The 22,682-nt window shown below is 45.3% G+C and overlaps 1 protein-coding gene across 6 annotated transcripts in view; it reads right to left on the bottom strand.

Moving 5' to 3' along the window:
- The window catches only part of Cdk5rap2 (CDK5 regulatory subunit associated protein 2), a 209,865-nt gene extending 188,363 nt beyond the window's left edge, over positions 1–21,502 (bottom strand). For all 6 annotated transcript variants that reach the window (XM_029563710.1, XM_029563713.1, XM_029563711.1 and 3 more), the window contains exons 1-3: positions 21,279–21,502; positions 12,909–12,973; positions 10,203–10,270 (exon numbers count right to left, since the gene is read on the bottom strand). In XM_029563710.1, coding sequence (XP_029419570.1) covers positions 10,203–10,270; positions 12,909–12,973; positions 21,279–21,322 — 177 coding nt within the window. In that variant the 5' untranslated portion in view covers positions 21,323–21,502. The remainder of the gene's footprint in view (positions 1–10,202; positions 10,271–12,908; positions 12,974–21,278) is intronic.
- Between the last annotated feature and the right edge of the window lie 1,180 nt (positions 21,503–22,682).

Here is a 22,682-nt window from a genome sequence, read left to right as displayed (position 1 = left end):
ATGGATAGAAGGATAACAGATGGGTGGATGATGAATGGATGGATGAATGCATGGAATGGAATAGACAGAATCAGGTGGATGGATAGATAGATAGGATAGATAGATGGATGCAAGGAAGGAATGGAATGGATGGATGATGGATGGAATAGGATAGACAGGATGAGATGGATGGATGGATGGATGGATGGATGGGTGGATGGATGGGTGGATGGATGGGTGGATGGACGGAATAGGGTGGATGGATGGGTGGATGGATGGAATAGGGTGGATGGATGGATGGCTGTATGGATAGAATGGATGATGAATGGGATGGATAGAGTGGAATGAAGGGTGGATGGATGGATGGATGGATGGATGGGTGGATGGACGGAATAGGGTGGATGGATGGGTGGTTGTATGGATAGAATGGATGATGAATGGAATGGATAGAGTGGAATGAAGGATGGATGGATGGATGGATGGATGGATGGATGGATGGATGGAATAGGGTGGATGGATGGGTGGTTGTATGGATAGAATGGATGATGAATGGGATGGATCGAGTGGAATGAAGGATGGATGGATGGATGGACGAAAGGGAATAGACAGAATGGGATGGATGGCTAGATAGACGGAAGGGATGGATGGATGGATGGAATAGGATGGCTATAATGGGATGGATGGATGGATGGATGGACGGATGGATAGAGGATGGGCTGGATGGATAGGATGGATGGACAGACACACTTTAAAACATCTCTCTAAGGCAACATGATATAGAGAAAGCCCCATAAGCTTCAGACAGATGTGTCCACATCACTCTCCTGTTTAAACCATTCACTGTTTTTTCCCTATCACTCTTAGAATCAAATATGTCACAAAGTGCTGTATGATTTGACTCCTGCCTACCTCTCCAGCCTCAACAGGCATCATCTTCCCTGTTCACAACAGCCTACATCACTGGCCTCCCTTCTGGTCCTGAACCCTCAAAGCTCTTCTTGCTGCACTCAGTATCATTCTGTCCATCTGGGCTTCAGTGTCACCACCCACCCATCCAATCTCAAGTGGTCCCCACCTTGACCACCCATCAAGTCACTCTCTAAAAAAGGGCTAGACCTCTTTGCAGTCTGGACTCATCTTACCTATTTTTATGTTTCTTATTTACTGTTGTGCTTATTACAGGAATTTAATCTACTTCTATGGTCCAGGAGTTAATCTTTCATCAGTTTCATCAGAAATTTAAGCACAATGTCTACAACAAGCAGACAATAAACAAACATTTAATCAAATAAATAAATGAATGCACAAACTCAATCTAGACTACCTTACTAGTTGTATGACTTTAGGTTTATTCTGTATGTGTTTATTCTATCTTCACCTCTAAAAGTAGGATTATAAAATACTTATCTCATAGTCCTATTGTAAGGATTAAAGAAATGAGACAATATTTGGTACAGTGCCTAGCATAAGAATTTAAACTACACTGGGAGTAGGGAGATGCTCAGTCGGTAAAATGCTTGTTGTAACAAGCGTGAAGACCTGAGTCATTCCCCAGACCTCACGTAAAGCCAGGTGCAGCAGCATCCATCTGTCATCCCAGCACTCCTACGGTAGGATGGGAGGTGGAAACAGGAGAACCTCCAGAAGCTCAAGGGTCAGCTAGCCTGGCAGAAACCACGACAAAACAGAAGGGATGCTGTCTCAGACGAGGTGAAAGGCAATGTCTGACACTGAGGTTGTCCTTTGACCTTCACATGTGTACCACAGCATGCATATACCCATAGCCATGAACATGTATGCAACCTCGTGCCACCACACACACACACACACACACACAATTTAACAACAACAACAAAAAAAAAAAAAGGAAGCCAGGCGTGGTGGCGCATGCCTTTAATCCCAGCACTCAGGAGGCAGAGGCAGGTGGATCTCTGTGAGTTCAAGGCCAGCCTGGTCTACATAGAGAGCTCCAGGACAGCTGGGGCTACAGGGAGACCCTATCTCAAAAAAAGACCGAAAAAAAAAAAAAGGATTTAAACCACATTAATGTTTTCCTGATGCATATTTTTCCCTCTGAGAAACAAAATCAAGAGAAAGGAAAACTTGATGTGGAGACACAGAAATTGCTTACCACACAACAGGAGTAAACACTCCAAAATTTCAAAACCCACAAAATACGGCTTAGAAATATAAGGCTCAAAAGTCAGCTAATGCAAGGGCTACATTTGCCTCATTCCAGCCCTTGGGCGCCTCAAGTTCCTGTTGCTGGGAAGTACAGCCATCTGAAATGGAAAGGTCCCGGCTCGACTGGGAAGCAGGGAGTTCTGTAACCAAAAAGGAAAAGACTTTGCAGGATCTGCCTGTCAGAGTTCTGGCTTCCTTCACTCTCCATCAAAAGCCTTGCCTTGCAAAAAGCTCCATTCAAAGGAGAAGAAAATCATAAAAAAGAACCAGGTCCACCTCAGCAGACACCTAAGCCAGGTGCCTTCCTCTGACTACCCGTTTCCTGACTTGCAGGAGCCAGACCTCCAAAGCCAAAGCTCACCCTAACACGTCATCCTTCTTCCAGGACCAGGGGTCTAGGGTCAGCAGAAGCCCACTCAATCCCTACTCCTGCTGCTTATAAGCCGTGTGACCTTGGGAAGAGTAGTTAACATCCTTTGAGTCACTATTGGCACAACTATTAAATAAAGATAACAATAAATTATTTTTATTTATTTTATTTTATTTTTAGTTTAGTTTAAAAATAAAATAAAATCAATTACCTCACAGGGGTGTTGTGACAACGAAATGAGCTAAGTAAGCACCTGGCAGAGCCTGGCACTTAGCAATCAGTAAACAGGGCAGAGCTTTTAAAAGAGAGTCATTTCTCATGTAAGCTTTCCGACTTTTCGTTAAAAGGGTTTTTGGTTAACCCTTTTTTTTTTTTTTTTTTTTTTTTTTTTTTTTTTTGCCCTCTTTGCATGTACAAAAACTGTCAGATCTCACCCAGACATAACAAAGTCCATGTACTCTTGCCTCCCAAACTCCATCTCTACTGAGTAATACTGAGTGGAAGGCTGCTCTACCAACAGCAGCCAAGTGAGTCAGAGAAATGAGCAGGACACTCTGGAATTGGCTTCTCATGCTGGTAACTCTCCCTGGAGTTTTCAAACCACCAAGAACACTGTTACTAGGCAAGTATCTGTTTATTCACAAACAAAACTGCAGTAATAATATAATTTTAAAACTGAACCACTGCTGGGCTGGTAGTTCATGCCTATAATCCCAGCACTCAGGAGGCTGAGGCAGGAGGATTACAGCAAGTCAAAGTGAGCAACATGTGAGTTCAAGGCTAGCCAGAACTACAGAGCAAGACTGGCCCAAAAAACAAACAAACTGAATCAACACTGTGCGGAACATCACCTTATCAATCAATTCTTTGCATGTTTTTCAGCCTTTGCTCATGAGTAAACATTTACAGCAGTATAACACAGATGAGTTTGAGGATTCCATTGCTTTCACTTAATATTATACCTCAAGTGCTTTCACTGCTGTTGCAGAATTATACGCATAATTATCCCTTAAAAAGACTGCACTGGGGAGATGGCTTAGTCAGTGAAGTGCTTGCCGTGCAAACACTGGACCCACGTTAGATCCCCAGTTCCCATGTAAAAACGCCAGAGGCAGTAGCATAAGCCTGCGATCCTAGCATTTGAGAGGCAGAGACAGGAGGACCCCTATGACTTCTTAGCCAGCTGATATAGCAGAATCTGTGAGCTCCAGGTTCTGTCTCAGAAAACAAGGTGGAAAGAGATTGAGGAAAACACTCACTATGAATCTCTGGCCTCCACATGCATATACATGTGAACACACACGAACACATACAACACACAAAAATTGCACTAAATTTTGCTGAACTGAGAATCAATTACTCAGCATTCCTCTACTGAGCATTTGTGAGTTCAGTGCTATGGTGGAAAGTGTGCAGGCTTTACAATCTGAAAGTTAAGGTATGAACTCAAACCAAGCGCGCAGGCAAGTCATTTAATCTTTGCAACCTCTGCTTCCTCATTTGCCAAATAACCCCAACACAAGCTTGCTGCAAGGCATCAAAGAGATGACAAATGTAAAATATAATTTCCCTTGTTCCCAATTTTTCACAATTACATACAATGTGACAACAAACACCTTCACGAACAGAGATTTTTTTTTTTTATCTTCCTTCCAATGGGTTGGTTATTTAGAACAAATTTTCTCAAAATGGATTACTGGACTCAAGAGCAATTTTATTTTTATGACTATGAAAATCTCTTTCCAAATGGCCTTCAAAAAGATTGTAAAAATTTACACTGCCCAGCCAGCCATCTGGCCAGGTTTTTGGAGGGCATGGCCAGGACATGCAGAGGTATGGAAACTCAGAAGGCTCAATCTAGTAAGCAGAGATCATGCTATTCCACAAATCCCTGTGCTCAGCAGACATAAGCCAACTTGACTCTAAGTGCTGGATGCTGCAAAGGCTCATACTGCACAGACAGCTTCACTGGGTGGCTGCCACCCTCACTCTGCCAGCTCCAAGCCTGGTCTCGGCCACTCCCACCCATCTGCAGCTCACCAGGTCCTTATTCCTGTGTCTTGCTCCAAACTCCCCCGGGGACTCCCATCTGACCCTCACCTTGCCCTCCCTCCATTTCCTCTCCTTGACTCTGGCTCTGACTTGCTCCATCTCATTCCAAGCTATCTCCTTCTAGATGTGCTGTCTCCAGCCACTTTATTAACAAGTACCACAGCAGTCACCTTTCTGCTGAGGCCTAAGGTACCAGGCACTGTCCTCACCACAAGCCTATGAGCTATAATAGTAGTTATATGCCATGTTTCCAGTTTACAGATGAAGCTATAAAACCCAGCGATTCGAGATGTCATGCAGTCATTCAATCAACCCATGCTTGTTAAGAGCACACCATCTTGTCAGGTTCAGTGTTGAGCACTACACAGAAGTGATGCATGTAAGCAAGTATTTAAAAAACAGACATGATGACAAACAGTTGTAAGATTCTTGACTTAGGGCTAGAGAGATGGCTCAGCGGTTAAGAACACTGACTGTTCTTGTAGAAGACCCGGGTTTGAATCCCAGCACCCACATGGCAGCTAACTCCAATTCCAGGGGATCTGACAGCCTCTTCTGTCCTCCACGGGCATTGCACAACATGGGTGCACTTAATTACCTACATGCAGGCAATACACGAATACGCATAAAATAAAAATAATAAATAAAATATTTTTAAAACTTAAAAAGATCTTGACTTAAAAGACAGGGTATTGTATGCTTGCTAGAAGACAGAATAAAATTAGGGACAAGCTCTCTACCAAGGTTACATTAAAATTGAGACATATGAGCCAAGCATGGTGGTGCACGCCTTTAATCCCAGCACTTGGGAGGCAGAGGCAACTGGATCTCTGTGAGTTCGAGGTTAGCCTGGTCTATACAGCGAGTTCCTGGCCAGCTGGGGCTACAGGGAGACCCTGTCTCAAAAATAAAATTAAATTAAAAACAAAAAAACTGAGACATGAAGGTCCAGACATCTAAGGAAAGGGAGAGACAGTGCCCCAGACAGAGGGTGGCGCATCCGTGAAGGCCCTGACACAGGAAGGAGCTGGGTGTGGTGAAGAGCAGACTGTGTGGCAGAGCATAGTGTCCTACAGAGGAACATGTTGGGCACCAAGTGACAGGGAGCTGCCATCACATGGGTAGGAGCTTGTGGGCCAAGGCAAAAGTTAGGGATCTTATTCCAAGGTCAAGGAAACATAAAGGACCATCAGAAAACAGAAGCTGATGGGCAGAACTTGGGGGGCAGTGGCTAGAGAGAACCTCAGCTTACAACAGATACCAGGGTTTCCAGAGACCCCATCACAGGTCGGGCATCACACTCCAGACTGCAGCTCAGAAAATGCTATGAAACTCTGAAAGACTCTATTAGCTCCACTTCATGCAGGAAGTTCTGGAAGGTATCATCTGGAAGGTTCCCATAAGATATCAGTCAGCCAGTGGTCAAGCCAGACCCTAAAACCAAATTTTCATCTCTCCCAAGCCTCCCCCCACCCCGAAAAAAGAATTAAATAACTATAAAATGGTATATGTACAAAGATATTTGTCATAGCTTTGTATGTAACAGGGAAAATGAGAACCCTGAAATGTCTAGCAAGAAGCAATCATGGTCCAACCCACACATTTGGATACAAGCCTCTAGGAATTGTTACAGGCCCCAACCGATGCTTCATTAAGTACCGGCTGAGATGGAAAGTTACTCGTTCCATTCCCTGTTAAGAGCCAGAGCTAAAACTCTTCTATCAACTGATGAAGAGAGCTACCACTCTGGACACACCGCACCAGATTCTCAGTCTTCCTCACTCAGCCACATCATGTTTTAAAAAGGAGAGAATTTCAGTGTCCAGCCCAGGTCCCAGTAGGTGGGCCTTCACAAAACACTGTCTCCACCAAGCCCCCTCTGGCCAAGGACTCCACTACATTAACAACCAGAAAGGTTTAAAAAAAAACAGGCTTCCCAGGAAGACCAAACTTCTTTACCAGCTTCCTACCATAAAGCCTTCCGTATAACTGATCCTATGCTCAGTTAATGCAGATATACAGACCCAAAGAAAGGCACATGGTTTTCACATCAGTGAGTACTTGCGCAACACAGAGAAAGTACTAGAAAGAAGTTGTGCCAGAAGGCCTGGGTTCACATGTGTCAAATGAAGGCAAGTGACATGATGTCTGGCAGTCCCCCAGCTCTGAAGCTCTAACCCCAGTCTCCACATCTCACTTCCATACTTGGACTCCACTCTGCATTTGTCTCTTCCGTGCCCTGAGGTCTAGTCCTCCTCCTTCTAGCCCAGACCTCCCTTCACCTCCTCACCTTGCCACCAGCCTTGCTCCCCAACACCTTACAACACAGACTTGGATAATCTTTTGAAAGCACAATTTCTGGTCATTTCCTTCCCCATCCATCACTGGTTCCCTTTCATCTTCAAGACAAAATCAGCAGTGCAACAACAGTCAAGAACCAGGTAGACCTGACCCATGCCTATTTCAAGATTCATTTCCTTGAGATAGCTTCATTCTAGCCAAAACATTCCCATGGGTCCCTGAATGCATTATACCCTGCTAAGCTCCCTCAATGCTGCACATGAGTCCCTGGACCTACTGCTCTCTAAGCCCCTTCCACTTGCCCTGTCCCTACTTGTCTCTGATGTCCAAGGAAGCAACTGCAGACAGCCCTGTATTTACCTCACTGCATCACGGCACTGCCTTCCTATCCATCTTCCCAATCAGACCATGAGTCTCATGACAGGGAAACATACTTGGGCTGAATCCACTGCAGATTCTCTAGCCCCTGGCAGACAGCCTGACATGTAAAAATGTTTATTGAGCTGGGTGTAGTGGCTTACGTCTTTAATCCCAGCACTCTGTAGGCAGAGGCGGGTAGATCTCTCTGAGTTCCAAGCCAGCCTGGTCTACAAAGTAAGTTCCAGCCAAACGGGGCTACTGGAAGACCCTGTCTCAAAAGAACAGCAACAAAAAATGTTTACTGAGCAGACAACTGAGCAAAACCACAAAGGGGCCTCTGTCTTACTAAACCTTTGCTAAATGCAACTGCTGATGCTCAGACAGTGGTCACCCAAGATTAGAACAAGGGAATCAGGAGTTTTCCCCTTTAAATCCAAAGTATTCTGGCCCTTTAACATGCACCTAAACCCAGCCTTACATGCCAAGTGCATTTCCTAAAAGCATCTCCCAGAAAGCTCAGACAACCACCGCAGAGATGGATGGCCTGGGCCACAAAACGAAGCTCAGGCCAAATGAAAAATTTCAGCGACTTCTAAAGACCTGAAAGGGAGACTTTGACAACAGTGTGGTCATTTCAATTTCAGCTGCAGAATTCGCTCTCCAAAATGCTACAGTAAAAAATATTAATGCCATAAAACCCTAACCGCAGCCAAAGGACCACAGTCATAAAGAAAAAACATAAATCCTAAAACATATTGGCATAGAAGGCTCTCCCTCACCTTCAAGAAAAATGAGATTTAGGCCATCAAGAGCAGTCTGAACAAGAGACACTCCAATCACATGACAAAGCAGAGAGAACTGGTCATACCACCACAGGAGGAGGGCACACACAGCTTGTACCTGGTGCTATGCACGTGCCTTCATATTTGTCCTAATGGCCCATTTTACAGGGGAGGAAAATACAGAGAGGTTAAGTGACTGGCCCAAAATCACCAGCAAAAGTGGATCAACAGTCAAGTCTGTCTGGAAAAGCTGTGGCCCTAGGAATAGTCCTCTGAGAAGCCTTTGCACATCACATCCCCAAACCTCAGCACCACTATATATAACAAAGAGAGCTGGGTTCAGGATTCCTTCCAGTTCAAAGGCAGGTGTAAAACCAAAATTCTACAATGCTGCTAAATTTCCCCATCTAGAAATAAAATTTAAAGCTGTGCTCTTCAAAAATAAATAACAACTCTTGATCTTGCAAAGCTGCTTTAGCATTAAAATGTCTATAAAGAACTTCATACTTAAAGTGACCAGCTCAGAGCAAGAGCTCAGTAAACAGTAGCTATTATTACTCTTAAGATAAAACAGAAATAACCATTTAACAGTAGAGCATATTTTAATTATACACAATGTGGAATAATCAAATCTCATTCGGTTCAGGCCCCAGACCCCACAGCATACATCACATTGTACAGCTAAAACTATAACAATTCAAAGCTCAAAAATTACTTGTTTCCATTAGAGATCTGACAAGTCATTTCTTCAGTTGGTCACTGGTGGTTTGCAGAGAACTATTAGCAGTAATGAGTATTCTAAATTAAATCCAGAGACAGCACCGCTCTGTTCTGTAAAGACAACTGGGAAGAGAGAAACGTAATTGTGGAGCGTCCTTCTCCTGTGCCCTCCGTCTTCTCTCTGAAATATATCGCCCGTGTCGTGCAAGGTATGGATTCTATTTGGCTACAGATGAAGAAGGCCTAATTCTTCCCATGATAAATGAGAGCATTGAGCAGGCAACTTGTTAAAGAGAACTGGAATTGGGAAAATCACCTTATTTTCCTGTTACTTGACAACGAACTCCCACCCACTAACAAATGAAAGACACAATGCTGGAAGACATTAAGCATCAAGGCCGAATCTATCACCAAGTAATCCATCCTCAGACCAGTCCAACAAGTAGTGGGTACAGGCTACTTGCATTCCTTTCGCCAGCCACAGAGTCTATAAGACACAAGTAGAGGGGCAGAGAGAGCAGCAGAAACAATAATGACTCTGGAAAAGCTAAAAACCTGAATTCAGGGGCTGGGGAGATGGTTCAGTGGGTTAGAGCACCTGCTATGCCTTCATGAGAGGCCCCAAGTTCAAATCCCCCAGCATCCACATAAAAAAAGCTGGGTGCAGCCACAGAGCACTGAGGGGCAGAGACAGGAAGATGCCGAGATCTTGCTGGTCAGTCAGCCTAGCTGGAAACACAAGGATCTGGTTCAGTGAGACCCAGTCCCAGGGGAATGAGATGGAGAGTGACAGAGGAAGATACTCGACACACTCCTCTGACCTTCACAAAGATACACACAGATACACACTTGCACATACATGCATACACCACATACACACACAACACCCCATAAAATATACACATAGCACAGTTCAAACAATAAAAAATGAAAAATAAAAATGAGTTTTAAAAAAACACTGATTTTTTTTTAAAGTGAATTTGAATCCTAGCTCTGCTTCTTATGTACTTATTATATGACTATAAATGAGTCTCTCCTACTCTAACAGCTCCTTATCTATAAAGTGGGACCAGGATAAAACACTGCATGAGTTGTAGCAAGGATTACCCAGGATCTATAAACAATGCACCTTTGTTATTGTCAGCTCCCCTTCACTGTGCAATAAGGCAAAGCCCTCATCTTCAGGACACCAGAAACAAACCAGTTACTTGTCAAAATCTATCAGAGGCCTCTGTGTAAAAGGCTGGTTGTGTGTACATGAAACAGCCTCGTGGACAAGGCCCTATGCCATGAAGGCCCCTGCCATGTGGCACTCTGCCTGTCCCCACCTCTCCCCTATTTCTGGCATTACTTGGCTTAGACAGTTCTCAAGAAAACAGCTGTCTCCTGGGCCTGGCTGCACGGTGACAGTAGACATGATTTGTTAGGGACAATAATTTGTTATGTCCACTTACATTTTCAAAGTCCTTCATGTTCCGGGCTCTGGTGGGAGAAACCTTTTCTTCGGACACACATGGGAGCACTAGAAAAAAGCAGAACAGATACAAAGAAGGGTAATGGCATGCAGGCTGCCCAATATTCCTACTATGGACAGAGCCCAGAGAAAAGCAAGCCAGAACAGCATCCACAGTACACCCTGCTGGCACTTCCTGCCTGTTGGGATTTACTGATTTGCATGCAGGGAATGTTCTCAATCACTGACTCACCAATATTGAAAATTTATCCAAATTGTCCCCAACATAACCAAATAAAGTGTATCAAAGGAACAAACCTAGAAAATACACAGGGCATGTGGCCAAGCGGACTGTCCTGACACAGACCTCCTCCTCCTCCTCACATGTCAGTGAGGACCAAGTCTGACTGACATGACAGCAGTTGGCAAACTTTCTTAAAATACCAATCACATTTCAGGCTTTACAGGCCATACACAAAGCCCAAAATCTGTCACAGCTTCTCAACTCCTCTGCTGCCACACGAAAACAGCCTCATAAACAACTCGGCATGCAGAGGCTTTGTATGTTTCAAAACAGTTGACTTCCAAAAGCAGGCAGACGGGAAGCTCCAACCGTGCTGTGGAGCAAGCACAAAGTCTGCCAGTCCCCATCCCTCCAGAGCTTCCCTAATTCATCAAACATTTACCACACCTGCTCTGCACCAAGCATCAGCCTGTGTGCTGGGGAAACAATGGTGAAGGGGACAGCAATTCTGCACCTGAGCTTCCCAGACAAGTGGGCAAAGTGGAGGTAAACAAACTGTCCTGACACTGAGCAGAGAGTCTGGTGCTCTGTGGGTACTAGTAAGTGTGTGCTAAGTGACTGAACGATACACTGTACTGAGAGGCTGCTTCCTGCCAGGGCTTTCTGGATCTGTCTACTCTAAGAAACAAATGAGCCGAGATTCCAGAGGAAGCAGACAATCAGGCCATCATACAATGCTAACAGGTGAGTTACCATACAGAAAAATAAAGTGGAAAATGCCAGAAGCAAGGTGGGGGTTGTGGCTTTAAGTGCAATGATTAAGGAAGAGCTCACTGAAAAGGCCGCGTTTAGGCTTGAGCAGCAGCCAGTGCAGGGACTTGAGGTAGGAGCATGCCCAGTGGGTCTGAGGTGCGGCTGGAGGACTCAGCAAGAGCACATTCAGGCTTCCACAGGCTCCCTCTGGCTGCCTTGCAGAGAACAGACAGACTGTAAAAGGCTCCACACAGAAACAAGGAGAGCAGCTGAGAGAAGATGGGCTGATCCAGACCAAAGTCCTCACAGTTAGGCCAGGATGAGTATAAGTGGGTGAGAACCAGTTTAATTCCAGATACTTTAAAAGACATCAACAGGAAGAAATGGAATGAAATGCTTATGTTCAGAGGGAAAGTGTGGCTAAGGAGCCCAGGAAGAGCCAAAGAAGGTGGTGAGCTTTGAGCTGAGCTCTCAATGCAGCAGGCAGAGAACAGCAGAGCCCAGGCACAGTAAGGGGCAGGCATGGGCAGAGGCAGGCTGTGCGGAGCTCTGTGCGCCTGGCTGGGGAACAGTGTTTTCCTGTCCTCGATTGCTGCTCTGACACCTGTGTCAGGGATGCTTGTCCCCCTCCTTCCCTACCTCAGTCTTACTCCAAGTCTCTGCTCCAATGATCAGTTCCTTGGGAAGCTCTGACCTGACTCCCTCTCATTTGCACCCCCTCACAATGCCTTATGCTTCACTCCTAACCCTGGTCACATGATTTATCAGAATAACTTCTGTCTATCTGTTCTCAGCTTGGCTGTCACGGTGTTCCAAGGTGAATCCCAAAGCTCAGCCTAGAGTCTGGCATGAAACACAGGTGCACCGTGGGCTGAACTCCGGGGTCTGCCTCACAGCTCTCCACTCCAGTAAGAACAGAAACCAGGCTTACCAGATTTTCTGTTTCAAGTAAAAGTTAACAGGTCCCAAAGGAAAATCTGAGGGTGGCCTATAAGGTACAGAATTCCCCAGAAATAAACTTTGTGATTCTCATCCTGTATACTTCAAAAGCTTCTTTTTGCACACATCTCATCACTTCAGAGGAGAGGAAAAAACACAAGTCAAAATATCTTGAAGATATTTCAACAAGGCAAATTATTAGAACTACCCACACAGGACAGGATAGGTTTCTTTCAGAAATGAAAATTATGAAGAATGCAAGACACAGACTGCAGGCTCCACACAGTCCAGCTTAAATACAATGCGCCGCAAATGTCCTCAGCAATGGCTCCTGAGGTATATGCGGCTACTTCATGAGCAGGAGGCCTGAAAGAGCAGCTCGGCCTCAGCCAGCAGCCTGCCAAGCAGACCACGGCACACTCAAATCCAGACACTGCTCCCCGGGGCCTCAGGCACTCGGCAGTGGAAACCAACAGAAGCCCAGTTCCAGGGCTGGTCACTAATTCAATGTCCAGCTGCCACATTGCTGCTCAGTTCAGTGGACACTGCTTGTAGCAGAAAGTGAAACTCAAGCCAGAGGACATGGATTCCTGTGGTTCATGTTTATGAAAGACAGTGGAGGGAAAATCAGCACACACATGTGTCCCCACCATGTGCCAAGCCAGGCAGGCTCTGGGCCAGAGAGGGTGAATGCCCAAGTGCAAGCCTCAGATGCTCACGGTCTGGACCTACTTCCCTTCTCTTAAGAGAAAGGCTGGCTTGGGTACTTACCTCCATTTCCCGAGCCAGCAGCACTGATACCATCCAGGTCACCTGGCTGAACAGGGAGAAGGCCACTAGGAGAGAACACAGTAGATGAGAGATGAGCTGGCACCTGAACAGCAGAGACACCGTTATGACCACCTGGACTGCATGTGACAGTCATCAGGCTGTGGACACCTGGCCAAGCTACCTGGGAAGCAGGAAGGACCAAGCTTAAGAATTCAGGTTTTAGGGTTGGAAAGATGGCTCAGTGGTTAAGAGCACATACTGTTCTTACAGAGGACCGGAGTTTGTTTCCCAGTGGCTGGGAAACGCATCCAGTGGCTCACAACCACCTGTTACTTCAGCTCCAGGGGGATCTGACACGTCTGGCCTCCATGGACACCTGCATTCACAAGCACATACACAGACACACACATATACACATATACACACAATTAAAAATAAATCTTTAAAAACAAAAAAACAGAAAAGAAAAGAATTCAGCCTTTGAGCAGGGCATGGTGGTATACACCTTTAGTCCCAGCACTGGGAGGCAAAGGCAGGTGAATCTCCTTGAGTTCCAGGCCAGCCTGGCCTACACAGTGAATTCCAGGCCAGCCGAGGCTACACAATAAGACCCTGTCCAAAAAAAGAAAAAAAGAATTTAGGCTTTTTTCAGGCCGGAGCTGAGCTCTAGCTTTAGTGTCAGTTCACTGGGGTCAGTCACCGATTTGTTCATATGTAAAAGTATATGCAAGTATAAAAGTGCTGTGCCAGGCACAAAACACTTGGGTTTCTGTACATACTATACAGAGACACCTGTAAAATCCAAACAGAATCTGTTGTTTTATCACCATCAACAAAGTTAAACTTCTAGAAATCAGCACATTATGTGCTACGTTCTGCATGCGCTTCTCCAAGTCTCATGTCCTTCGGTCACAACAGAACAGCAGAGTCTATTCACAGTAGTTCCTCCATGTCACAGAGCAACTAGCAAATAAACAAGGCACACGGTGCCCAGCAAGGTGCCTGGCATATATGGGTGCTCCGCAAATGAGAGCAGAGTAGCTCTGTCACCCTGTGGCCCACAGTGCTTTACAGTTTATAAAATATTTACACTCTTTCACAGCCTCCAGTGGCCTGAGGGTACGTGCATTTGTCAAAGGCTGATGCATGGGCAGTTTCAGTGTCCCAACCACAGTCACACGGCAGTGAGGTAGAGAATCAAGTCCAGAATCCAAGTCTTTTCCATCTAAACTCCTGGAATGCCTCCCTGTCCCAACCTGCATACTAAGATCAAACGGAAGCTCTGCCCTGCTCCAAAGCAACCCGTTCCTCCTGCCTCGAAATATGCATTCTGATGCTCAGACAACCCCTGATCAACAAACTTTCAAACTGGAACAGACCTTCAAGATCAGGAACAAGCAAAAACTAAAAATATCACAAAAAGCCAACATCAAGAAAATGATTACTCAAAAGAGGTCTGCTCTAAAGATAACTGAAAAAAACCTAAGTAGAACATCCCCAATCATGAGAAAATACACATAAAATCACTCCAAATCTTTTTTAGAAACTTGGTGAGCTATGAATACCAAAAATACCACGTGTAAAAGAATGCGACATTTTCCTCCATCTTAATTTTCTATCATTTTCAACTTCTCCCAATAAGCATTACTAAAAGAACAAAGTCCATTCTCTAAACTGAATTTCTTTAGTTAAAATCAGGGGCTGAAGAGATGGCTCAGAGGTGAAGAGCACTGGCTACTCTTGCAGAAGACCCAGGTTCGAATCCCAGCACCCACATGGTGGTTAACAACCATCCATAACTCCAGTTCCAGGGGATTTGATGCCCTCTTCTGACCTCTGTGGACATTACACAACACTTAAGTACATGCAGGCAATACACTCATACACATAAAATAAAAATAATTTTTTTATTAAAATCAAATTCAAGCACCACTTTCTATATGGGTGCTAATTTTTTAAACAGTGCCTTCAATTTTCTTTTCCCTTTCTTTCTCTTTCCTTCCTTCCTTCTCTAATGAAAAGCAGTTCCCAAAAGTAAAAGTAGAAAACCCATTAACCTTTTTTCAATCCCCCCTCTCACTAAGGCCAGGCAGGGACGAGGGTGGAGATGGAGAGGGCTGAATGACTCCAAGCAAGGGGCTTCCAGGGCTTCACATAGCACATGGCCATCGCTCTTAGCCAAATGGATGGATGGGCATTCTTAAAATGCACCATCCCAAGCACCCACCATGTGCTGGGAGAGATAGGCTCTGGGCCCAGGGGAATGGGCGCTTCTCTACCCCAACCTTCTGACTTGTTTTATTGCCACCCTGGAGGAGACATCACTTTCTGTGCTTCTACCTGCCCGCAACAACTGTCCTTTTCCACTAGAAGACCCAAAGAGGGCTGGCAGGGTCACCAGAGCCAGGGCTGAAAATGGACGTCACACTAAGAAAACGGTCACATCAATGAGTGTACTTTTGTTTGTCTCTGAACAACTTCTTTTTCATTCTATTCCACTCATTTTAGAGAAGAAATACACAAAGATAAAAATTACAGGTACACCTAAAGCTCTCCCTTCCCTAAAGATTCCCAATCCAGTCCCTCCCTAAGAGGTAACCACTGATGTCAGAAATAAGGCAGCATTCACACTTTTGCCTAGGCATTTACATACATACAAACATCATTTTATTCTCTCGCTTAAAATAAGACAAATGCAGGCTGGGGGTGGGGTATTCATCAGCAGATTCTGGGGGCTTTTCTGATTGGTCAGTCAAGCGAAAACAGGCGAGCTGCAGGTTGAGACTCTGCCTCAAAAAATAAGGCGGAGAGAGAGGAACATGCATGTTCCTGTTCATAGGCACATTCTCATACATACACACACAAATAAAATAAAATAAAACCAAGCAAACTGTGCGAAATAAAATAAAGCTACTCTGATTTTTAAGTGAAAATCAAAATTCTAATCAAAGGTTCCAGTCTCTCCTAACATTTGCCAAACAGAAGGTATTTCTCTACTGAATTTTCTCTTGTAAACTCCTTGATCACAGAAACCACTGGCTAACTCATCTTTGCACCCTCATAACAGTCAGATGCAGAACAGTGTAGCCCCAGCTGGTCTGGAATTCACTATGGAGACCAGGCTGGCCTCAGTCTCACAGAGATCTGCCTGTCTCTTTCTCCCAAGTGCTGGGATTAAAAGTGTGTGCCTGGCTCAGTTTTCACTTTTTATGGATCACAGGAGATGGATGGACAGCATGAACAGGTATGGTCAGGCTAAAGTGTTAGATTAGGAGGTTCTGGGCAATACTGACTGCTTGCTTGTCACTGACTGCTTAGGTCTTATTTAGGAGATCTGAGCTTAGAAAAGAGCTAACATTTATTCATGACCGCATGTGCCAGTAGTTAATTTGGATGCTGTACACACATGACCTCCCTTTTAGGAACCCTTTGATATGGGTAGTTACCATCCCATTTGAAGTGCAGGGGAGGGGCCGGAGAAATGGCTGTGTTTAAGAGTACCTACTGCTCTTCCAGAAGACCTGAGTTTGAGTCCCAGCACCCGTGTCGGGCAGCTCCCATTCTACACACACACACACACACACACACACACACACAAATAAAATAAAATAAAACCAAGAAAACTGTGCCTGTCATGCTGAACACTTTCCTCTAACTAAAGACTAACCCTCAAGGTGTTCTAGTGACGTACACTTGAGTCTGCTTCCAGCTAGCAACACCCAGGAAGCACCCTGCAACAGGAGACTTTACTGACCATAACCCATAAAAGAATTCCTTAATTCCTGAAACCTTGTCTGTTACCTTCTACTTTTTAAAAGTCTGGTTGTAGCTTACTAAGTTGAGTTTCATGAGCTAGCAAGGGGTTGCAGTCTAAAAGACACTTTGAAAGCATGTGTATTTACCCAATCCCCTACTGACAGAAATTCAACTTGTTTCCAAGTTTTCCTATGAGCTTTTCATGTTGGCTGCATAGCATCACACAGGTCCCATTATGTACAAGGATACCTCTTGAGTAGATACCAAGAAGTGAAACAAATCAGTCGAAATACATTTATTTTCAAACTAAGCAAAGATTCTACACATTCCACCAAAAAAAAAAAAAAAAAAACAAATGGCTAATAAGCACATGAAAAAGACATTTAATATCATGTCACCACAGAAGTGTAAATCAATTCCACAATGGCATACCATGTCAAAAAAAAACTAGACAACGACAAGTGCTGGGGAACATGTGCAGAAGACTAGAACCTTCAAACGCTGTTGGTGAGAGTGACAAATGGTGCCGCTGCTTCAGAACAGAGCTTGGCAGTCCTCAAAAGACTAAGTGCAGAGTTTGCATCCCGCAGTTCCCCTCCTGGGTGGAATCCAAGACAGCCGAAAATTCACACGTCCACACAAAAACTCAGACACAAATAACCGTTGTTATTTCTGTCACTCATAATGACAAAAAACAGAAACCACCCCAAACGTCCACTGACATGAATGAAGAAATGTGGTACATGGGAACAATGGAATATTATCTGCCACAGAAAGAAATGCAGTGATACACACTACAGCATGGGTGAACCTCACTAAAGAATGCATAATGGAAGTTTTATATGAACACACAGCTCTATGGAGGAAAAAATAAACTGTGGGTATGGGGGCCTGAGATAGAGACAGCAGGGCCAGAGGAAGACGCAGGAAGGATTGCTAATAGGCACAGGGCTTCTTTCGGAATAATGAAAATGTTCTAAAACTGGGCTATGGTGACGTGATGGTTGCACAACTCCATAGTTTATTTACAGTCAATAGTTTAAATAGATAAGCTATACGGCATGCAAATTACAAACGTGTATGCCTGTTCATGTGGGGCGCACTCTGTGTGTGTGTGTGTGTGTGTGTGTGTGTGTGTGCACACGCACATGCAGATATATCTGGAGGCCAGAAGTCGACCTCAGGTGTCACCCCCCCAGAACCGTTTGCCTTGGTTTTCTGTTGCAGCTGCTGTTGTTCACTTTTTGCTTTGGTTTTTGAGGCGGTCTCTTACTGGGACTCACCAATTAGGCTAAGCTGGCTACCAGGAAGACCCAGGCATCCGTCTATCTCAGCCTCCCCAGCACCATGACTACAAGCATGCACTACCATGCCCAGCACTTTGAATGTGCGTTCTGGGGATCAAACTAGGGTCCTCATGCTTGCAAGATAAGCACTTTACCAACTGAACCATATCATTAGCCCCTAAATTGTATCTTGATATACCGGTTTAAAAAGGGGGGCAGGGGGAATTTTTAAACATTAATTCCAAACTGTGTTCTCCAAAGAGTGTAGCAATGGACAGTCAGTGTGCACACTGATCACACAGCAGCACTTCAGCAGTGAATATGGGAACTTTACCACATCTTTCCATAAACAGACTGAACAAAATTGGTTCTTTCAACAAACATGGGCAGAGCCTCTACATGCTGTAAGGCTCAGTGAGGAATGAACCACTGCTGTCCTCAAGTCTTGTAGCCCAGGGATACCTTTATCTGATTTCTAACTGCTTCTCCTGGCATCCATGAGGTACAAACATAAACTTGTGCTTATGGCAAAACATTTCCTTCCAGTCTGCTCCCAACCCGGCAGCAAGCACTCAGTGGCCCTGAACTGGAGCCAGCCGTGATTGAATAAGCCTGGGTTTGGGCCACAGGACACTCACAGCTGGGCACAGGCAGACTCTTGGCATGCAAAGCGATGAGCTGAAGGCTGCAGTACTAAGGATCCTGTCCAGCCAACAGCGCGCTGTGGCATCAGTATGAAAAAACAGTTGCGTTCACACTCTGCCCCAGTAGGTGCCAAGTACTTACTATGTACATTCTCACCTCATCCACATAGCCATCAATAAAACACCAAAGAGAAACTGAGGCTTGGAGGGCTGACTTCTCAAAACAGTACACCTAGTAAGTGGCTGAGCCAGGATTTAGACTGCCATCTCAACTGCCAAGTCTTTCTACACATAAAGGTCTTAGGGGGGCAAGGTCCCAAGAACTAAAATATACAGGGCTAAAGCTATTTGGTACTCACAGGAATAAGGTTCAGGGGAAATAATGCACCCTAAGGTAACGCAACAGAAGTCCAAGGACAAACTGGGCTCCAGTTTCATCTATAAACACTGAGTTTGGAAATCACCAAGAGAGGGGTGCTCAGAAAGCAGCATATTAAAATAAAAAGGTGGGATTTATCATAGGGATTACTCTCTTCCGTTGTGGTCTCCTAGTAGAGAACTTGTCCCTCCCAGGATGTTTCTGCCACTCTTAAAGTGCTCTACAAGAGCCTCCTAAACACTCTCAGGCTGATTGGTTCAGACTAGTCAGAAGACAAGACAGGATTTAAGTCCTGACTTATGTACTTTTTGTGGGAACCCAGACCATTTATTTCAGCTCTCTGAGCCTCGGTGGTCTCACCTGTAACAGGAAGACAACAGCAGCCCCTCAAAGGATCATTGCATGCTCAGTCACTCAGCTCCCATTGTACACAAGACAACAGGCTAGGAACCAAAAGCCAGTCCCTGCTCTAAAATGGGTCCCCAGCTCTGTACTATCTAATTCATAAGCCACCAGCCACACAAATCCATGAAGCACAAATGGGGTTTGTCCAAACTGAGAAGTGTTCTAAGTATAAAAATCTCATACCAGATGTCAAACATTAAGATTAAAGAAGAATGTACAATATCTTGTCAACTATTTTTCCTGTAGATTATGTTGGAATAATATATGGAAATATTAAGCTAAATAAAAACACATTATTTGGGGCATCTCTCCAGATGGCTCAGCTGTTAAGAGCACTAGCTGCTCTTGAAGAGGATATGGGTTCAGTTCCCAGCACCCACATGGCAGCTAACAACCACCCAGGGGATCCCCTCTTCTGACCTCCGAGGGCACTGCACTTACAATTCAGGCAATACATTCATTCACATAAAATAAATAAACAAAAAGAATACACCGTTCATTCACCTGCTGCAGCTCTGTGGTAGAGTACTTGCTGAGCACGCATAAGGTCCTGAACTCAATCCCAGCATCAAGAAAAGGAAGAAAAATCTTCACTTTTTCACTTATTTCTTTTTTACTTTTTACTATTTTGTGGCTACCAAAAATTATATACATATATATATATGTATGTATCACAGGTTGTATTATTATTTTTTGGACCGTGCTAGTCACTAGTCACTGTCAACAGAGTTAGGACAAGGTCAGTGACAGGTGAGAACTGTTTTAACACTGCAGCGGGCCCAGGAGAGAAGAATGCAGAATGTCAGCGATGGTTTCTTAGCAGTGACCCCTAAACTGAGACCTGAAAAAAATAACAGGTATTAATAAAGCAAAAGGGGGGTAGGAAGGGCAACTGAGGCAGCAAGAACAGCACGTGCACGGGCCAGGCAGCAAGGAACAACACAGCAAGATCATTCCTGACGCAGAACTCCGCAACCAGGCACAGGGCAAAGGGCTCGAGGAAGAGACAGGGTTGGGAAACTAGAGAGAGGGCAGGCTACAGCGGCAGATGACCAGAACATGAAGGTCCTTGGAAGCCGTATTCAGAACCTCATCCTGAAGGTGGCAAGGGGCCTGGAAGGGTCTAGATCAGGTTAAGAGATTAGTTACCAGGAAAGTGTGCAGCACCCATCCCGAAAAGGTAAGGGAGGGTAAGGGAGAGGATTTGCACTTCTATTGCGTTAGACACCGGGCTTTTTTAGTTCTTACGCCAACTACCCCTTCCAAATGGCTAAACTAATGTACATTTCTAGTCCCAAGCATTGTAGTAAGAGTTACAGTGCTAGTAGTAATAGTAATAGTATAACGGTAACATTCTTTTCAACTCTGGGGAGGTCTCAGGCACTACACTACTAGGTCACCCATCTACTCAATTTGGAAGCCTGGCTTAAACGGAGTTCTGTCCACCTCTAGCCAAGATTCAGTCCAGTACTCTGTTGCCTCTGACCGGGCGACCACTGTGTGACCCCATAAAGAAAGACTAAAATACCGGCTACTTTCCCCACTGTGAATGCAAACTCCTAAACTAGAATGAATCGCAAGTGCCCTAAGGTCCCTGTCCCCAACCAGTCGCCACTAATGGATCCCCAGTCTCCCCTCATCCCACTCTTTCAGAAAGCCTCTTGCTAACCTTCTCAACCCTATGTTCCAGAATACCAGAGTCCAACGTGGTGCAGGTTGGAAACCACCCCCCCAGGTCCCCCCACGCTCAGTAGCAGCAGATGGACCCCCCAAAAGTACCATCCCCAAAGACACCGACCCCACACACAGGCCCTGGCCAACATCCTGCAGGGCAAACTCGAAGGCCTCTCCGGAGAAATCCCAGCCCAGCTACCGCCCGGCCGCGACTCGCGCGCCGCACCTGCAGCCGCTGAGGGTCCCGGGCAGGGTGACGTTCTCTTCCATCCCCGAGTCCACCGTGAACACAGAAGTGACGGTGGCACCGGTGTCGGTGGCTGGCGACGCCACCAGTTCCCCTGGCTGTCGTGACGCGCCCAGCTCCCCAGGTCCCCGCCCCCTCCAACCCAGCTCTGGTTCTGAGTCAAGCGGCGCCACTTGAATTCAAACCGCAGCTGCCGCCATCTTTCCCGGCTCTTCTTCCTACGGAAACAAGGCGGGGTCACCCAGAAACGCGCAGTGAAGCCTCCCTGCTGAGGCCAGAAACCTGGCAGGGAAGCGTGATCGAGCGCCATCTTAACTAAGGGCAGAGCCCTGGAGCTAGGACCTGCAAAACTACGGAAAGCGAAGTTGGCCTCCATTTTTTTGTGTGAAGGCACTCAGGCTGAAGCCAGGACAGGCGCCATCTTTGTTGAGGGTGAACGCGGGCCCTGATCAGCTAATTTAAGCGGGAGATGAGACAGTTCGGAGTTCTTAATTCGATGTTTCTTTTCCAGAATCATGAACCACCACCCCCCAACACACACACATGCTTTGGGTCCTTGTACCCAAAAGGCGTCTGCCTTTATTTCAAACTCAGATCATTGGGTTCTGCCCCAATTTAGAAAAACGCTACCTTTGGAATCCTAATGCAAACTGTAATTTACACACTTAGTTGAAAGGAGCTCATCCCCATGAGTCAAATGGTCAGCCATAGTACCTCTCAGCTCTCACTTCGTGATTCCTACACCTTCAGTCAGTAAATTGATTGACTGCTAACACCTTCCATCACGAAACTGAGTCCCAGAGAGCAGAAATGATTTTCCCAAAGTAATACAGAAGTTTACTCTGCACTGGAACAGATCCCATAGCACCTGCCATCGAGATCTGGGCTCTCTCTAAACATGTTTGTAACCACATTTTTCTTATTTATTTATTTATTTATTATTTTTATTTTATGTGCCTAAGTGTTATGCTTGAATGTGAGTAAGTTCACCCATGTTGCATAATGTCTGCAGAGGACAGCAGAGGGCATCTGATCTCCTGGAACTGGAGTTACAGAGGGCTGTTAGCCTCCATGTGGGCACTGGGATTCCAACCTGGGTCTTCTGCAAGAACAGCCAGTGCTCCTAACTGCTGAGCCAGCTCTCCAGTCTGGTAACCACCTTCTTGGAAGGAGTGACGATTTCTGAGACTCTTGTGTGCCCACCCCCACCCCCCAAATATGTTTTGGCTATCACACTATTAAAATAATGATAGCCAAGAAACTGGATTCAGGTTGGAGTTCTTTCACACTTTTCCTTAATATAGGTGCATTTGCTCTGCTAGAGGTAGGGTGGGGGAGGTGGAGGAAGACAGAAGAGAAAGAAGGAAGAAAAAAACCAAGAAA

Source organism: Nannospalax galili, unplaced genomic scaffold, assembly GCF_000622305.1.
Source record: "Nannospalax galili isolate Female #2095 unplaced genomic scaffold, S.galili_v1.0 scaffold34, whole genome shotgun sequence".
Classification (NCBI taxonomy): domain Eukaryota; kingdom Metazoa; phylum Chordata; class Mammalia; order Rodentia; family Spalacidae; genus Nannospalax; species Nannospalax galili.
This window is presented reverse-complemented; position numbering and strand designations above follow the sequence as displayed.